The 19,232-nt window shown below is 40.8% G+C and overlaps 1 protein-coding gene across 2 annotated transcripts in view; it reads right to left on the bottom strand.

The window, feature by feature from the left end:
* Positions 1 to 19,232, bottom strand: part of pdss2 (prenyl (decaprenyl) diphosphate synthase, subunit 2) — a 233,194-nt gene that overhangs the window by 203,077 nt on the left and 10,885 nt on the right. For both annotated transcript variants that reach the window (XR_010017040.1, XM_063040818.1), the window contains exon 2: positions 16,500 to 16,862. Coding sequence is in view for 1 of the 2 variants with exons in the window: in XM_063040818.1 (XP_062896888.1) it covers positions 16,500 to 16,747 (248 nt within the window). In the remaining variant the exon portion in view is untranslated. The remainder of the gene's footprint in view (positions 1 to 16,499; positions 16,863 to 19,232) is intronic.

Below are 19,232 nucleotides of genomic sequence, written 5' to 3'. Positions count from 1 at the left end.
GGATTAGGCTTTGTGTAATGAACCAGATTTAAGTAGGGAGCTTGCGTAAAGGAAGCCCAAGGAGACAGTATATTCTATCACATTATGAACACTCTGGCCTTTGAGTGGGATAAGATAAAGTCAGATATATCAGTATTTCTTTGCAGTAAAGGGAACTGCAATGCATGAGAGGAGCTGATCAAAGTTCATTTGAAGGAGACACTAGCAGGGATGACGGCAGAACAGCAATGGCTGGAGTGTTTTGCGAGCAATTCGAAAGATGCAAGATAGATACATCCCAAAGAAGAACTAGTATTCTAAAGAGAGGATGAGGTATCCAATACTGATAAGGGAAGTCAAAATACATAGTGGGAAGCTAGAGGATTGGGAAGCTTTTAAAAGGCAACAGAAAGCAACTAATGAAACCATAAGCAAAGAAAAGATGAAATACTAAGGTAAGTTAGACAATAATATAAGAGGAAACCAGAAGATTTTTCAGATATATAAAGAGTAAAAGAAAAGCGAAGGCAGATATCAAACCACTGGAAAATGACACAAGACAGGATATTCAGTCTTCACTGAGGAAGACACCAGCAGTATTTCAGAAATTTGAGTGTCAGCCAGGAGTGTAGTTGCTATTACTAAGGAGATGACGTTTGGAAAGCTAAAAGGTCTGAAGGTAGATAAGTCACCTGGACCAGATGGACTACACCCTGGGGTTCTAAAAGAGGCAGCTGGAAGAGATTGTGCAGGGATTAGTAACGATTGTTCAAGAATCACAAGAGGAATGGAAAATTGCAAATGTCACTCTGCTCTTTAAGAAGGGAGGGAGGCAGAAGAAAGGAAATTATAAGTCAGTTAGCCTGCCTTCAGTGGTTGGGAAGATGTTGGGTGTCCATTATGAAGGATGAAACACATGATAAAATAGGCCAAAGTCAGCATGGTTTCCTTATGGGGAAATCTTCCCTGAAAAATCTGTTGGAATGCTTTGAAGAAATAACAAGCAGGATAGACAAAAGAGAGATAGTGGACGTTGTTTACTTGGATTTTCAGAAGGCCTTGGACAATGTGCCTCACATGAAGCTACTGAAAATAAGAGCCCATGGTATTACAGGAAAGTTACTAGCACGGATAGAAGATTGTCTGACAGGCAAAGATTAAAGGTGGTATTTTCTGGTTGGCTGCCAGTGACTGGTGGTTTTCTGCAGGAATAAATTCCATTAACCAATCCGTCAGTGTTATATTGTACAATCAGGGGAGTTCAGAACAGCTGGTTAAAAAAATAAAATTGGCAATGTAACTGATTGAACTGTAATTGATGTGACCGCTTCTTTTCACGCTAAACGTCAATGATCTGGATGACAGAATGGATGGCATTGTGTCTACATTTGTGGATGATACGAAGATATGTGGAAGAGCTGGTAATGTTGAGGAAGCAGGGAATCTTCAGAAGGAGTTCAACAGATTAGGAGAATGGACAGAGAAGTGGCAGATGGATTAAGTGTAAGGAAGTGTATAGTCGTGCACTTTAGTAGAAGGAATAAATGCGTAGACTATTTTCTAAATGAGGAGAAAATTCAGAAATCAGAAGTGCAAAGGGACTTTGGAGTCCTTGCAGAGGATTCCCTAAAGGTTAACTAGCAGGTAAACTCAGTGATAAGGAAGGCAAATGCAAAGTTAGCATTCATTTCAAAAGGACTAAAATATGAAAGCAAGGATGTAATACTGAGGCTTTATAAGGCATTAATCAGACTATACCTTGAGTATTGTGATCAATTTTGGGACCCATATCTAAGAAAGGATGTGCTGTTATTGGAGAGGGTCCAGAAGAGGTACACAAGAATGATCCCAGGAATGAAAGAGTTAATGTATGGGGAGTATTTTATGGCTCTTGGGCCTGTACTCACTGGAATTTAGAATATGGGGGGGGGGCGGGATCTCATTGAAGTGGATAGGAGGAAGAATGAAGGTTCCACAAATTTTAACTGTTTCACCAAGTTTAATATCAGTGTTTATGATCCAAGAACAAAAGATGGCAAAGGAATGGTATTAATTTTCAATGACTCGCACAATGTTCTCCTGTAAATAGATTTCTGTGCTTTTGTAGGATACGGCAAAGATCTGATTACTCAAGCTGATAAAAGCAAAGGAGCTAAACACAACAGAACATTCTAAACACTGGAAAAGGCAAGGTTTTTCTGTGCATTAGACCACGATTATGTCCAAACTATTTCCCGTCCACAGGTATTACCTGATGTAGTCTTTATCACCACTCTCATCTTTAACTGCCCCATTCTTTATAGTACTGAAGTATTTTGCGGTGAACATTTCATGTTTGACACAGTAGACGACGTTTCACTCTATCACATAGAATTCATCATATAGGCAGATCATTCACTAAACTTACCCTTTGCTTGAATATGAAGGGATAGAGAGATGGGATGACACATAGGAGGATGACATTAAGTATCAATTGGCATCAAGATCGGTTTAACATAATGGGCTGAATGGCCTTACTCTGCTGCACTGTTCTACGTTCTCTCCCAGGAGCCAAGATGAAGCAGAGTGAACTTAATCTCTTGGCCTTCTAAGTATGCAAGCTATACGAAATGACTACAGGGTACACTAATCTCCATATCATTTTATTACATCTTTTGTTTCACCAGAGATAATACTACAAACTAATTTCTTAATCTCCTAAAGATCATTCAAGTTCCTTCTCGGATTTTTCCTCAACCTCTTGAGACAAGGTTTCCTAAAACAAGATAAAAGGTATTTCCAGCAGACCCTTTTACTTAATCTGCCACTGCTGTGTCCTACATCTCTCAGAATTAACATATTTCTTTTCTCTCTAACCATTGACACAGAAAGCAATTATTACCCAGAATACCCTGATCTCGAGCCTATCACAGACATTCTGCCTCTTTAAAATCTCTTTGATGTCAACTGTAAGTCAAACCCAACCCAGCAAAGTCTGATGAGTCAATTCTTAAAATTTTCTGGTTACTGTGTTATAACTCAATCACATTACTAGTTTTTTGAAAGCAAATCTGTAATTGATTTGAAAATTCAGTTATTAAAAATGTTGAAAATGGAAGCATGCTCATGAGCAACGAGAAAGCCCACAAAGTAATACATTCCTGGGAGCCTCCTTTTTCTCATATATATACCATGACAGAATAACCTAAATCTTGATGCCAGCTTCAATATGGACAATATTCAAATATGTCACACCATCACCTCTACCAGAACCACTCTGTTGCTCCAGACTTGACAAAGCTTTTCATAGGTTTCTTTACATGTTCCAACAACATACCTTCCGGATTGTCAAAGTTGTGTAGTTCCACCTCTTTAATATTGTGACTTCTGCTCCAACAGCACATCCACTGCTGAAACCCTCCAAAACAGACAACACCAGACTCAACTATTTCAAAGCTCTCCAAATTGGTCTTCCATTCTCCACCCTCCATAAAATGCTCTTATCCTATTCATTCCCATTCATTCTTTTCTTATTGACACATACACTCAGTGTATTAGGTACCTCCTGTACCTAATAAACTGGCCACTCAGTGTATCTATCTCAGAAACAAGAAGTACCAGTACAGATCTCTGCAGAACAGCATTAGGCACAGTCCTCCATCCAGAGTAAGACCCATCAACCACTGCACACACACCACAGTTGTAACACGTGGTTATGAGTTACAATCACTTTCCTGTCAGTTTGAACCATTCTCCTCTGAGCTCTCTTGTTAACAAGGTATTTTCGGCCACAGAACTGCCACTCTCTGGAATTATTTTTGTTTTTGCAAAATTCTCCTATAAACTCCAGAGACTGTTGTGCATGCAAATCCCAGAAGGTCAGCAGTTCCTGAAGGGAGCATAGTGGTTAGCACAACAATTTACAGGAGAGCCGGGTTCAATCCCCGAACCTGCTTGTCAGCAGTTTGTACATTCTCCCCATGACTACATGGGTTTCCTCCAGGTACTCCAGTTTGCTCCCACAGTCCAAAGACGTACCAGTTAATTGGTCATTGGAACTCATCCCATGATTAGGTTCGGGTTAAATCGGGGGTTGCTGGGCAGCATGGTTCGAAGGGCTGGAAGGGCCCATTCTGCACTGTATCTCAATAAATAAATAAAATACTCAAACCACCAAAAATACTCTGGCACGAAAAATCATTCCACGGTCAAAGTCACTTAGATCACATTTCTTCCCCATTCTGATGTTTGATCTGAACAGCTGAACATCTTGACTACATCTGCATGCTTCCACATGATTGACTGATTAGATATTTACATTAACAAGCAGGTGTACCTAAGAAAGTGGCCGCCAAATGTATTCAGTATCCTGGTTTAGTTTTAAAATTTCATTCTTATGCATTAAACAGCAGCCTATACTTGACCTTCTCTACTTCTGAATCCTTCTACGTACATATCACAAAGCTCTTCTCTAATTTTCAATTCCTGTAAATATGGCTTCTCATGCAAGCCACCTCAGACCCAGTAAACTAAAACAAACACTTCCAATCATCTGCCACCCTCGTTTTTAAGATCCTCCTGATTCTCCACCAAATGATCACTCATATTTTCTCCTTCATTGTGATGAAAGGCAAAGACATTTTTTTCCTCTGTTAAAAACACTGAGAGTTCAGTTTATTGTTGATACAGTCATACTTGATCATTACAAGGTTTAAGGTGAACAGTGGGACCAAGAGAGACTAATCAAAATACATTCTGCATGGGAAGTTAGTAGCAGCTGGGAGGAACCAAGATTTAGTTACAAGTTACTATAAAAGAGTTGAAAAGTTACAAAGGTAAAAGGAGGCTAATATAAAGGCTTCAAAAAAAATGATAAAGAGTGTCTTTAGGAAATTACAGGTTAATCAGATCAAAACCTTACAGGAAAGAAATCTACAAACAATAATTAAAGCCAGGCAGCACAGAAACCCTTTAGCCTGCAATGTGTATACTGGCCATCAACTACCGGTCTATACTAATCACATTTACCAATGTTTGTTTAAATGTTGCAACAATACTAGCCTTGACCAATCTCTTGGGAAATGGGTTCAAGTCACAACCACACTCTGGGTAAGAAAAAATAATCTCTCTCAGATATCCTCTCAACCTCTTACTCTACATTAAATTTATGCCCTCTGGACAGATGCATGGAGAATGGTTTATTACATTCTACCCTATCTAACCCTGCAATGATTACTTCCAACTGGAAATCAGTTGCCAGAAGACTTTAGATACTGAGAAACTGGGGTTAATAAATTTCTGTTGGATCATAGTATCAACAAATAATTATGGATAAAATGTGCATGACCAGATTGACATTGTACTTGGCTAAATAGCTGAACAACTTTGATTCCTATAATTCACACCAGAGTGTGATATTATGACAGAATAGGTGAATGAGCTAAAGCTAAGTACACTTAACTCACACCCAAAAGTGTATCGACCTCCTGATTAACAGTCAAAGTAATTTACTTCAGCTGGGCACTCTTACCAGTTTCAGTGACCTGTGTTCAATTCTGTCACTGCCTGTACTGTACATAGCTTGTACGTTCTCGTTGTGGCCACACGTGTCTCCTCTGGGTGCTCCAGTTTTCCTGTACATTCCGAAGACGTACAGGTTAGTAGATTAATTGGTCACAAGGGTGTAATTGAGCAGCACAGGTTCACTTGACCAGAAGGGCCTGTTTTCTGTGTGTGTTATCTCTAAATAAAATAATGCTGAAAATACATTTTGTTAAATATGGAAGAAACACGAGGGGTGATTGATAAGTCTGTGGCCTAAGGTAGAGGGAGTCAGTTTTAGAAAACCTAGCATATTTATTTTTCAACATAGTCCCCTCCTACATGTACACACTTAGTCCAGCAGTCGTAGGGCATACGGATCCCTTTGTAGAAGTGGTCCACAGCTGGGGTGATTGATAAATCCGTGGCCTAAGGTAGCAGGAGATGAGTTATTAACTTCAAACTTTCTGCGTTATCACTCAGAGTTAAACTGCACTTGCACGTAACAAGAGCGTCTTGGACCTCCAGGTGATCCACAGCAGGGGTGATTGATAAGTTTGTGGCCCAAGGTAGAAGGAGATGAGTTATACAGCTCTCGTTACATACGCGTTCAGTTCAACTCTGAGTGAAAATGCTCCACGACCGCTGGACTAGGTGTGTAAATGTGGGAACAATAAATGTGCTAGGTTTTCTAAAATTGACTCCTTCTACCTTAGGCCACAAACTTATCAATCACCCCTCGTAGTTTCCATATTCCTGGCTGGCAGAGTGGAGGTAGGTCTCTACCAAAGGAGGTGGAAGGCACTTCTTCCCTCCGCTAGCCTGCAGGTCACCCTTGGGCAAGGTGTAGCACCTGCTCAGCCCCCCAGTCAGGGTCATGTAAAGCCATGGGAGCAGGTGGTGGACGGTCATATGAGCAGCTGGTGCATATCACAAGTCCTAGTTATACGACCACTGACGCTAGGCAGACAATCTCTGAAGACGATTGATAATGGCTGGGGTTACCCGTCTCGTAAAGACACTGCCCAGAAGAAGGAAATGGCAAACCACTTCTGTACAAAAAATAGCCAAGAACAATGACAGTCATGGCAAGACCATGATCACCCAAATCATACGACAGAGCACATAATGATGACGACGATGAGTTTCCATAAAAAATTCAATCACGAACAAGGGAAAATTTGTAGATGCTGGAAATTCAAGCAACACACACAAAATTCTAGAGAAACTCAGCAGACCAGGCAGCATTGATGGAAAAGAGTACAATCGATGTTTCGAGCTAAGGTGTCTCGGCCCGAAATATCAACTAAACCTTAACAGGGCTAAACCTCATCATACAGAGAAAACTATGAAATGGGGAAACAACCAAAAAGCAGGGATGCAAAAACACACAAAGACTTCTCTTCAGACATAGATTCACAGAATCACAGAACAATACAGCACAGGTACAGGCTATAGAGCTCAATGAGGCCATACCAACTATGGTGCCCACCCAGTTAGTTGCTATTTCTTGAGCTTGGTCCATTTCCCTCTCAGCTCTGACACTCTATGTACCTATCCAAGTACTTCTTAAATGACACCACTATACCTGCCTCAACTAGTTTCTATGGTAGCTTGTTCCATATATTCATCACCCTCCACGTGATTAAGTTGCTCGTCCAGTCCCTTTTGCATTTTTCCCTTCTCCCCTTATTTCGATGCCTCCTAGTTTTGGTTTCTCCTACACTGGGAGAGTTATGGTCCATGCCTCTCATAATTCTAAACATTTCCATCAATCATTCCTCATTCTCTAACATTCTACGGAATATACAGTTCTATGCACAAGTCTTAGACACATATATGTAGCGAGGGTGCCTAAGACTTTTGCACAGTACTGGAGTAATTTTATGTACTGCACTGTACTGCTGCCATAAATACAAAACAAAATTCATGGCATATGTGAGTGATGATAAACCTGATTCTGATATGGGTGTCTATTGTGGACTGAGAGTGGGAACAGAGGAGGAAGAGGGGAATCATGTTTGGGAAAAGGGGAAGGGAGAGGGATCAATTGACAAGTTGTTTAGAATCAAATGATCTTGCTTGGTATCTCAGGGCAAGGTGTGTCTACACCAACGCAACACCATCCCCCACCCGACAGTGCTCCTCTACCACATGTCACACAACCCTCCCACAGCACTCCACCCTTGCCATTCCCAACATCCTATGCTCCTACCAGATTTACAAACTCACTTTCAACTTCACGTTGACAAATACAGTACTATGCAAAAGCACTCTAGCTCTACATATGTGTCTAAGATTTCTGCACAGTACTGTAGACCTAGTCTGGCCAACCTTTCTCTGTAACTTTGGCTCTCTAGTCCTAGCAACATCCACATAAATCTTGACTGTGCTCTTTCCAGTTTGACCACATGTTGCCTTTAACAGGGTGACCAAAACTGTGCACAAAACTCCAAGTAAGACCTCACCAATGACTTATACAACTGTCACAAAATATACAACCCCTATAGTCAATGTCCTTAAGGTCAGCGTATAAAAGTCTTCTTCACCACATTGACGCTACTTTCAACAAACTATGCCGTTGTCCTCCAAGGTCACTCTGTTCCACTGCACTCCCTAGTGCCTACTATTTATAGTACAAGTCCTCTGGTGGTTTGACTTTCCTAAATGTGTCATTTCACATTTACCTGCATTGAAGTGCAGTTGCCATTCCTTGGCTTACTTCCTTAACTCAGACCCCCTTATAATCTACAATATTCTTCTTCACCATCAATAACATCTCCTAATTTCACATCATCCACAAACTCACTGATCAAGCCTTGTTCATTCACATTGAAATCATTTATATAAATAACAAATAACAAGGATCAAATCCCTGTGGAACACCACTAGTAAGCCACCTCCAGGCAGAATATGTTCCATCTATTACCACCCTCTGTCTGTGGACAAGCCAATTCTGAATTCTCACAGCCAAGTTTCCCTGGATCCCATGCCTCCTGACTAAGCCTACTACGGGAAACATTATCTAATGCCTTACTAAAATCCACATACATCACATCCACTGCTCTACCTTCACATCCTCAAAGAAGTCAAATCAGGTTTGTGAGGCATGACCTGCCCCTTAAAAAGCCATGCTGGCTATCCCTCATCAAACTATGCTTCTCCAAATGCTCTTAAATCTTGTCTCTAAGATTCTTCTTCAATTATTTGCCTACCACTGAAGTAAGATTTACAGGTCTATAATTCTAGCATTATCCATATTCCCTTTTGTGAACACGGGAATAATATTAGCCACCCTCCAATCATCTGGGACTTCTCCTTTGGCTACTGAGGACTCAAAGATCATCAAAGGTGCAGCAAACTCCTCCTTCGCTTCCCATAGTAACCTTGGATACACCCCATTTGGCCCCAGAACTTATCTTTCCTCTAGCTTAACATTGATGTGTTACAGCACATCAGCCTGCTTACGCTGTCTTCACAAACATCAAGGTATTCACTGGTGAATACTGAAGTGAAGTACTCGTTAAGGACCTTCCCACGTCCTCCAACTCCAAGCATATGTTTTCTCTTCTATCTCTCATCTCTCTACCCTCATCCTCTTGTTTTTCACATGTGTGTACAACGCCTTGGGGTTTTCCTTAATCCTACTCCCCAAGGCCTTCTCATGCCCGCTTCTAGCCTTCCTAAATCCATTCTTCAGATCTTTCCTGGTAACCCTGCAACTCTTTAGAACCCTGTCTAATACTGGCTTCCTAAATCTTGAGTAAACTTCTTTCTTCCTCCTGATTAGATGCTCCACTTCTCATCACCATGGTTCCTTTTCACTACCATCATTTCCCTCCCTCAGTGGGACAAGCCCATCCAGAACCTCATGCGAATACTCCCTAAGCAATGTCCCTGAGTACATCTATTCCCAATTTATGCCCCCCAGTTCCTGCCCAATAGTATCATAATTCCTCCTCCCCCAATTAAAAACTTTTCCATACTGTCTGTTCCTATCCCTCTCCAAGGCTATGGTAAAGGTCAGGGAGTTGTGGTCACTGTCTCCGAAATGCTCACCCATAGAGAGATCGAACACTAGACCTGGTGCATTGCAAAGCACCAGATCCAGTACAGTTTCACCTCTACATACTGTGGCAGGACTCCTTCCTGGACACATCTAACACATTCCACCCCATCTAAAGTTTTTTTGCAATAAGGAGGTGTTAAATCAGTGTCAGTAAAGTGGAAATTACCCATGACGACATCCCTGTTGTTTTTACACATTTCCAAAATCTGTCTCCCGATCTGCTCCTCAGTGCCTCTGTTACTATTGGTGGTGGTGGGGGGGAGGGGGTCTTTAGAATACCCCCAATAGACAGATTGCTTCATTTCTGTTTCTGAATTGTACCAACACTTACTCAGCAGACAAACCCTCCGAGACGTCCCCTACTTTCTGCAGCTGTGATACAATCTCTGATTAACGACGCCACTACCCCACCTCTTTTACCTCCCTCCCTGTTTCTTTGGGAACATCTAAATCCCAGAACATCAGGCAGCCATTTCTGCCCGTGTGATAACAAGTCTTCTTAATGGCCACAACATCACTGCTCCATGTACTGACCCATGCTCTAAGTTCGTCATCCTTGTTCTTGATACTTCTTTCATTAAAAAAGACACACTTCAAACATTCCAACTGACAGCAATCTTGCCCTTTCAACTGCTGATCCTTCCTCACAATCTCCCTATACGCTGCATCTACCTATATATCATTGGTACATCCTCTGACCTATCACTCTGTTCCCATCATCCTGCCAAACTAATTTAAACCATCCCCAAAAGTTCTACCAAATCTGCCCACAAGGATATTGGTCCCTCTCAAGTTCAGATGTAGCCCTTCTTTTTTGTATACAACAGGTCATACATTCTCCTGAAGGGATCCCAAAGGCCCACAATATGAAACCCTGTCCACTGCACCTATTCCTCAGCCACGCATTCATCTACTAGATCATGCTATTCTTATCCTCACTGGCACACAACACAGGCAGCAATCGAGATCATTACCTTTGAAGTACTGCATTTCAGCTTCTTCCCTAGCACCCTATATTCTCTATTCATGACCTCATCCCTTTTCCTACCCATGTCCTTGGTACCAATATCTACAACGACTTCTGGTTGCTCACCCTCTTCCTTTAGAACGCTGTGAAACCAATCTGAGACATCCCTGACCTGGGCAGCTGGGAGTCTGAAAGTCTGTTCCACCTCCACTGATTCCCCTGCCTGCTCCCCTAACTACTGAATCCCTTATCACCACTGCACTCCTCCCCAATTCCCATCTAAGCCACATTTTAACAACAACAGAACAACAGAATAAAGCAGGTAAACATTTTTAAATTATCATTTTTGTAGACTGATTTGCTGAATAACAAAATTGGAAATAGTCACCAGACTTCAGCAAACAACTGCATTATTTGTTTGAAACAAGTGCCACACCTGCCCCTACACCACCTCCCTCACTACTGTTCAGGGCCCGAAACAGTCCTTCCAGCTGAGGCGACACTTCACCTGTGAGTCTGTCTGTGTCATCTACTGTATCCTGTGCTCCTGGTGTAGCCTCTTGTTTATCGATGAGACCCGGCGTAGATTGGGAGACCACTTCAATGAGCACCTCAGCTCCATCCACCAGAAAAAGCGGATCTTCCAGTGGCTACTCATTTTAATTCCACTTCCCATTCCAACATGTCAATCCACGGCCTCCTCTACTGTCGTGATGAGCCCACACTCAGACTGGAGGAGCAACACCTTGTATTTCATCTGGGTAGCCTCCTACCTGATGGCATGAACACAGATTTCTCAAACTTCTGGTAATAGCCCATTCCCCCCCCTTCACCATACCCCATCCCCTTTTCCCTCTCTCACCCTATCTCCTTACCTGCTCATCGCCTCCCTCTGGTGCTCCTTCCTGATTCTCATTTTTCCATGGCCTTCTGCCCTCTCCTATTAGATTGCCCTTTCTCCAGCCCTGTACCTCTTTCACCAGTCAACGTCCCAACTCTTTATTTCACTCCTCCCCCCTCTCAGTTTCACCTATCTCCTTGTCTTTCTCCCTCCCCTCCCCCCACCTTCAAACTCCGACTCATCTTTTTCTCCAGTCCTGCTGAAGGGTCTCGGCCTAAAACGTCAACTGTACTCTTTTCTATAGATGCTGCCTGGCCTGCTGAGTTCCTCCAGCAAATTGAGTGTTGCTTGCATTATTTAGTGATTACCAAATTTGAATCTGCACATTCTTAATATTTTCCACAATGGCACCTTGGATAAATTATGCAACTTCTGTAGAATAGCATGTTGAATATTTGCAACACTTTTTTTTTTTAAGTACTGCCACATGGTGCCTCCTTTTTAGATGCTATGTAAAGGCAGCATTAAATCTTGAGTGTTGCCAAATTCTTTATCTTGTTGAGAATTCCATGCAATCTAATCTACACATAGACAAATCAAATACATTATAAATATTTCTGATAAGCCTGAAACATGAACTGTTTTGCTTTTCAAAGATGCTCCCTAATCTGCTGAATATCTTCCAGCACTGTTTCCACCAGAACAAGTACTCTCAAGATTGTGCTTCAGTTAAGTACCCATGATGTTCACAATGCTGAAGCTAACAGGATAATGCAAAAATTGTTTTCATGAAACCAAAACGTGCAAAGTGAGAGTCCTACAGCCTGTTGTGTTCCGATCTATGCAGCACGAGCCATGGCCTTCAATGTATTCAACTAGATGTTTTAAGAGTACTTGACACCACCAATCCTGCGAGGTTGTGTTCTAGGTTTTAAACACCATCTGGGTGAAAAAAAATATTCTCATAACTACACAATAAATGTGTTGGAAAGTAACCTTTCCAAAAGAATGCCATGGATTCCAAATCAAAATAGTTCCCACCCATACAGTGGAAGAGGATATCTAGAATTACAGAGGAGACAAACTCTGATGATAAGTATAATTGTGTTTAAAGTGAAGAGTAAATGATTATGGCTCTTAAGTAAAATGTGGTCTTCTTTGGTTAATGTGTTAAATCCATCGAAGTGTACATGGAGCTCTCAATCTTATCTTAGTTTTGCAAACAGCATTTGAGATCCAGCGAAGAGTCCCAGACTGGAAAGGTTAATTATTTTTCTTCTGTGTAAAGTATAAAATCATGGCATTTCAGTAAAATAAAATATTCTGTTTGGATAATGTGTTAAATTGACAGGGGTAATATAAAATAGAGTTCTCAACTGTATTTGAGATTTTCAAACTACATTTAAGTATCGAAGAAGGGTTCCAGACCTGAAAAGTCAATTTTTATGTCAACAGATGCTGTCTGGCCAGTATTTCCAGCATTTTTTGATTTTATTTCAAATTTCCAGGATCTGCAGTTTTTTTTAAATTTTCATCTAATCAAGAAAATTATAGAGTTCATTTTAGAGTATATTATAAAGTTCAATTTGTAGTATTTAGATTCCTGATTAGAACAATCTTTTCATTTCAAACAGACTCAAATGCTGAATTCATGATTATCAGGCTGAAGGCATTACTGACAATGTCAGTGTTTGTTATGCATCACTAACTGGTTACAAGTAAGTGGTAATAGACTCTCTTCTTGAACTACTTCAGACCTCAGGCTCAGAAAACTGGCACCTCGAAACTGGACTAAAAAAGAATGTTAAGAAAGCAAAATGGAAAGTACTAAATGGGCAAACAATGAAAGATTGTTTTCAGTATTTCAAAAAATGAAAACCAGGTTACATTTAATCAACATTATTGCTACCAGTACAAAGAAAACTAATTATAAAATGCTTTATCCAACAGTTCAAAACAAAAAACTGAAAGACTTCACCACAAGCCCCTACTGAACATAATTGTTCAAAATATTTGATTCTATTAAAATGAATGTAAAGAGCAATAGGACAGAAAATATGATAAAGTTTAAATAAATGCATTATAAGAAAGTCAACATTAGGATAATCATGATAAGCTAAACGATTCATTCCATTTATTCCTGCATCTGCGGGTCTGAGATTTCATTTTGGAAAATGAAATTTTTTTCTGAAGTAAAATTATTAAAAGGCTTTAAGGAAATGCTTTGACATTCTGTAGAAGAATAATACAGGCTTAGCAATGCCTTGCTGTTTATATGATAACTTAATGTTGGCACAGTTTGGAATGAGGCAGTCTCAAATCACACTGCCAAAACAAATGCTAAGTTTTAGCATTAAATTGACTTTATCGACAAAATGGTTCATATTCCAAAAATAAATGGAAACAGAATATGAAAAACACACTTACTGCACACCCTCCATGAGATACATGTTCAAGCAGAAATCCCCAAACTGACCACTAACTGCTCGGTAAATGCATCCTGTTGCATATTCAAAAATTGGCATATTTTCAATGCTCCATATAAATAAAGCTTCTTACATTCCAATAATTGAAATGAGAAAAATTGTAATAAGACAGTCCAGACTTCAACCATTTTTTTTGCAAGATATTTATGCTGCAGATCAGTGACTTTCTGCACCCAAGCTGTTTAACTGAAGTAGGACTACTACTAGTAGGACTAGATTTTTTTGTTAAACTTAAACCTGCATCTTGTTAGGTGAGTAATAACTTCAGAGCACAGAGTTTCTGCTGTTTTGCCCTCAACCATGATCTTTTCATACTAGCAGCTGACCGCCCAATATCTACTCACTGTTCAAACGGTACTGTTGGACAATACTAGCAAACCCACAATTGGTACAGATTTTACAGCACCACCTAGGAAAGTGTCAGTGTTACTCAGAGAACTTTACTATCAGAAAGGAGCATTATATACAGCATTACCAGAATGAGACAGATCTAGAGGGCAAAAGCATTACACCCACAGGATGTTCCAGTAAGTTTTATGATGATGTTTATATTCCTTGCTGTCTTCCTGCCAATAATTTCAAGGTGGTGGTGGTAAATGTGTAGACTTGCGGAGCAAAAATCATACACAAAAGGCATACATGGAACCCTGCAGTCAATTTTCATCAAACTTGTGATGATCATGAACATCTCAATTCTGTAGGTTAGCAATGTTCTACTATTGAGAACAGTGACACATGAACTGAAGCAGGCCTTTTAGCATGTGAGTCTGTTTCACAATTCAATGAGTTCAGGGCCATCTACACCCTTAATCCATAAACCTGCCCTGTCATTATTAATCAACATCAATCAGAGGACTTAAGTTTATAGCCGACCAGGATAAAGTACTGTTTGCAGGAAGAGTTCAAACTTTTACCATTGTTTGCATACAGATGTGCTTAACTTCACATTTGAAGTTAGAATCTAATTTTTAAACTACATCCAACAATCTTGCTCTTGAAGCAAAAGAAACACTGTTGCACTCTTCGCTATTTTACAATCTCATGGTAATCACATGCACATTCTCTCCAGAATTTTAAGATCCAGTTTATATTATCAAATCTATGTTTTACTCCATCCACCAAGGGTTCCCAGCCTGGGGTCCACAGACCGCTTGCTTAATGGTATTGGTCCAAGGAAAAAAAAAGTTGGGAACTTCTACACAGCTAATCTATTCTATTTAAGGTATGATGTACAGCCTTTCTATGCACTTTTAGACATTTTCATAGTGTGCGTTTGGTGACTGCTATGACTTACTACTCCTTGCTATGTGATTCTTGAAATTAAGAGTCTCCAGATTTGGAAGGCATACATTTTTTCAGTGGGAACATATTGTTCTGAACCCTCACTAATTCCTTTAAAATCTCACACTGGAGAAGTCATCACTTCAGGAGAAAATAAATCAGAGGGCAGCAGAGATGAAGCCAGCATATCAATTTACTTATTTTACACCAGTGCAGCCAACATTTTCAAAGGCAAGCTTAACTCATTCATACTCGATAAAATTCTCGCCCTTCCCTCTCTATGAATAGTTGATAATCTCATGGGCTGCTCCTTTCATGAAGTCAGCTGGTCTTGGGACAGCGAGCAGCCAAGGATATTTGTTATTTTTGCTTCGGTGTATTTAAAATAAAAATTACCTCAATGCTAGCCTCCAACCCAACCTGTAATCCTCAGCATCAATTCTACATCACCCACTCCCAGGTAGGGAACTTCAACCTCAATCTTAACTGTATTTTACAGGAACACTATTGACAAGCTGCGTCTCCATCTAGTTTGGGAGCAGCAGAGCATCAGACTGGAAGTCTCTACAAAGGACTGTGAGAACAGCTGAAAGGTTCATAGGGATCTCCCTACCATTCATCGGGGACATTAATCAGGCAAGCTGCATACACAGTGCCCTAAGTATTATCAAGGATCCCACCCATCCATCCAGCATCCTCTTTGACTTTCTGCCATTAGGCAGAAGACTCTGATGCATAAAGACAAGCACAGTCAAGATGGGAAACAGTTTCTTTCCTCGGACCATTAGGCTTTTGAACTCCCTGCCGCATCTCATTCAAAATGTCACCAGTTAATTTGATCAGTACCCAACAATATTTTATTTAATTTTTTTCTTATTTTCCTAAATTATTGTGGGTTATGTGTACTACTGTGCTTCACTCCCTGGTCTAGAAGAGAAACGTTGTCTCATTTGACAGTATACATGTAGTTAAATGACAATAAACTTGACTTGAGATGACTTTTCACCCCTGTATAATTTGTTAGCACAAATGGAAATAAGGGCATACATTACCATGTACAGACCAATTATCAGATGCATATGCAGTTGGCAGAAATACAAATGCTGCTTGTGAGACATTGATCTTCAGCATTCCTCTTAGCTGGACTGGTCAGCTTACATTTTAACTCCCTGCCTTATGCTCTCTTGTCAATTTAGTTGATACTTGTACATGTAAATAGCCATTAAGATTTGCAGTGGTTTTCTGGCCATGTAAAAGATCAGCAAAAATACATCATTCAGTAATATATCATTAAGGCAAATGACTTTGACACCATTTAAAGGACTCCCACCCCTGGTATTTGGCTGCATCTTTTACCTGGCTGTAGATATTAAAGGATGCTTCGTCCCAACCAATTTTCTGACATGAAGAGCAATGTTGCTTAACTCATCACTGAGCAGACAACGAAGACTCATAAAGGAAGTTGGGTATCCAACGATCTTCTCTGCCTCAGACACCACTTTAGTCCACGATGAAGGGGATGTGGTTGAGTACAGGGCACGACTGTGGTTGCAAGCACCAGTCAGAGCAGTTCCACACTTCAGGATTCTTAGTATCAGTGACATGGTTGAGTGTGAAGATCTAGGAGATACTTAACTTTACTGCTAGGAAACCATATACTCCAGGGTCTATGCTAAAGACAGCGAAGGAATAAAGGATGAAGAAAATCATCAGTGGATCCTGCCAAGAAAAGAGATACTTAATTAATTTAGTTTGCCATGCTTCTTTTTATTCCATCAGTCATTCAACTGGGAGTAAATATGTAAGAAGTAAAAGACTTAAAAAAAATAATGTAACACACACAAAATGCTGGCAGAAATCAACAGGTCAGGCAGCATCTATGGACATGAATGAACAATCGACGTTTCGGGCCAAGACTCTTCTTCAGAACTGCAACAGATAATGTAAGGTTTTGTTCCATTAATTACACCCATAGGCACTCTGAATGTCAGAGTACCATCATATTTGCCTGACAATGCCATTTGCCATTCAACTCAACTCAACCCTCAGTGCCTGTGCATTGAAACAGGGAAATCAGAAACAAGCTGAAGTTCAGGCATTATACAGTGGGACCATATGTACCTCAAGGCTGGACCTTCATATCAAGTGACCTGAGTAAATAAAGCAACTTCATTCACTTGAACAAGATCGCTGATCTCAAGTCAAACATGCTAATTGATTTACTGATTTTTCTGGGGGAAAAAATCCATTCACCTAACTCATCCAAAGCAACTAGTTGGCATCCTTTTGTATTAATCCTCTTACCCAGCACTCGGATTCAAGTGCTTATCTCAACATTTCTGAAGTGTTATCAGTGACTCAGCTTCAACCACTCTCTCGGGCAATGTAGTCCAGACACTTGCCATGCTGGGTGAAGGTGACATCCCCTCTAAATCTTACCTCCTTACTCTAAACCTATGTCACCTAGTTTTTTTCTACGTGTGATATGGGGAGAGGTTTTCTCAGTCTACCCTAATTATATTCCTCATAATTTTATATACCCCAATTGAGTCCCATATCTTAATCTTGTCCGCTCCAGGGAAAATAGATCTATCCAGTCAACACACACAAAATTCTGGAGGAACTCAGCAGGCCAGGCAGCATCTATAGAAAAAAGAACAATTGACGTTTCGGGCCAATACCCTTCAGCAGGACTGGAAAAGGAACTTGCCCGAAATGTCGACTGTTCCTCCAGCATTTTATGTGTGTTGCTTCTATTCTCAGCATCTACAAATTTTCCCCTTATCTATCCGGTCTCTCTTTTCAACCAAATCTACACCCTGGTAAATATTTCCATAATTCCATAATACCATAATATTTCCAATAAATTCATTTTACTTTTCAATTCTTTTTCAAATATCATAGGAAAATAGAAAACCTGCAGCATAATACAGGCCCTTCAGCCCACAGAGTTGTGCCAAACATGTCCCTACCTTAGAAATTACTAGGCTTACTTATAGCCTCTATTTTACTAAACTCCATGTACCTATCTAAAAATCTCCCAAAAGGCCCTATCATATCCGCCTCCACCACCGTTGCCAGCAGCCCATTCCACACACTCACCACTCTCTGAGTAAAAAACTTACCCCTGACATCTCCTCTGTACCTACTCCCCAGCACCTTAAACCTGTGTCCTCTTGTGGCAACCATTTCAGCCCTGGGAAAAGGCCTCTGACTATCCACACGATCAATGCCTCCCATCATCTTATACACCTCTATCAGGTCACCTCACATCCTCCGTCACTCCAAGGAGAAAAGGCCAAGTTCACTCAACCTACTCTCATAAGGCATGCTCCCCAATCCAGGCAACGTCCTTGTAAATCTCCCTTGCACCCTTTCTGTGGCTTCCATATCTTTCCTGTAGTGAGTGGACCAGAAATGAGCACAGTACTCCAAGTGTGCTCTGACCAGGGTCCTATATAGCTGCACATTACCTCTCAGTTCCTAAATTCAGTTCCACGATTGATGAAGGCCAATACACCGTACTTCTTAACCACAGTTTCAACCTGCGCAGCTGTTTTGAGTGTCCTATGGACTCGGACCCCAAGATCCTTCTGATCCTCCTCACTGCCAAGAGTCTTACCAAGTGTGCTGTAGCACTTTTTTTATTCGCAGTTATTTTGTAAATAACACTATTCTTTGCATTTCTGGTCAGATGCTAAATGCATTTCATTGGCTTTGTATCTGTACACGGCACAATGACAATAAAGTTGAATCTAATCTAATCTAATTGTGTGGGCACGTGGCCAAGTGGTTAAGGCATTGGACTAGCTACCTGAAGGTCGTGAGTTTGAGCCCCAGCCGGGGCGACGAGGCAACTTAACCACACTGTGCTCTGCGATGACACTGGTGCCAAGCTGTATGAGTCCTAATGCCCTTCCCTTGGACAACATCGGTGTCATGGAGAGGGGAGACTTGCAGCATGGGCAACTGCTGGTCTTCCATACAACCTTGCCCAGGCCTGCGCCCTGGAGAGTGAAGACTTTCCAGGTGCAGATCCATGGTCTCGCAAGACTAACGGATGCCTTTAATCTAATCTAATTAATACCA

Source organism: Mobula hypostoma, chromosome 2, assembly GCF_963921235.1.
Source record: "Mobula hypostoma chromosome 2, sMobHyp1.1, whole genome shotgun sequence".
Classification (NCBI taxonomy): domain Eukaryota; kingdom Metazoa; phylum Chordata; class Chondrichthyes; order Myliobatiformes; family Myliobatidae; genus Mobula; species Mobula hypostoma.
This window is presented reverse-complemented; position numbering and strand designations above follow the sequence as displayed.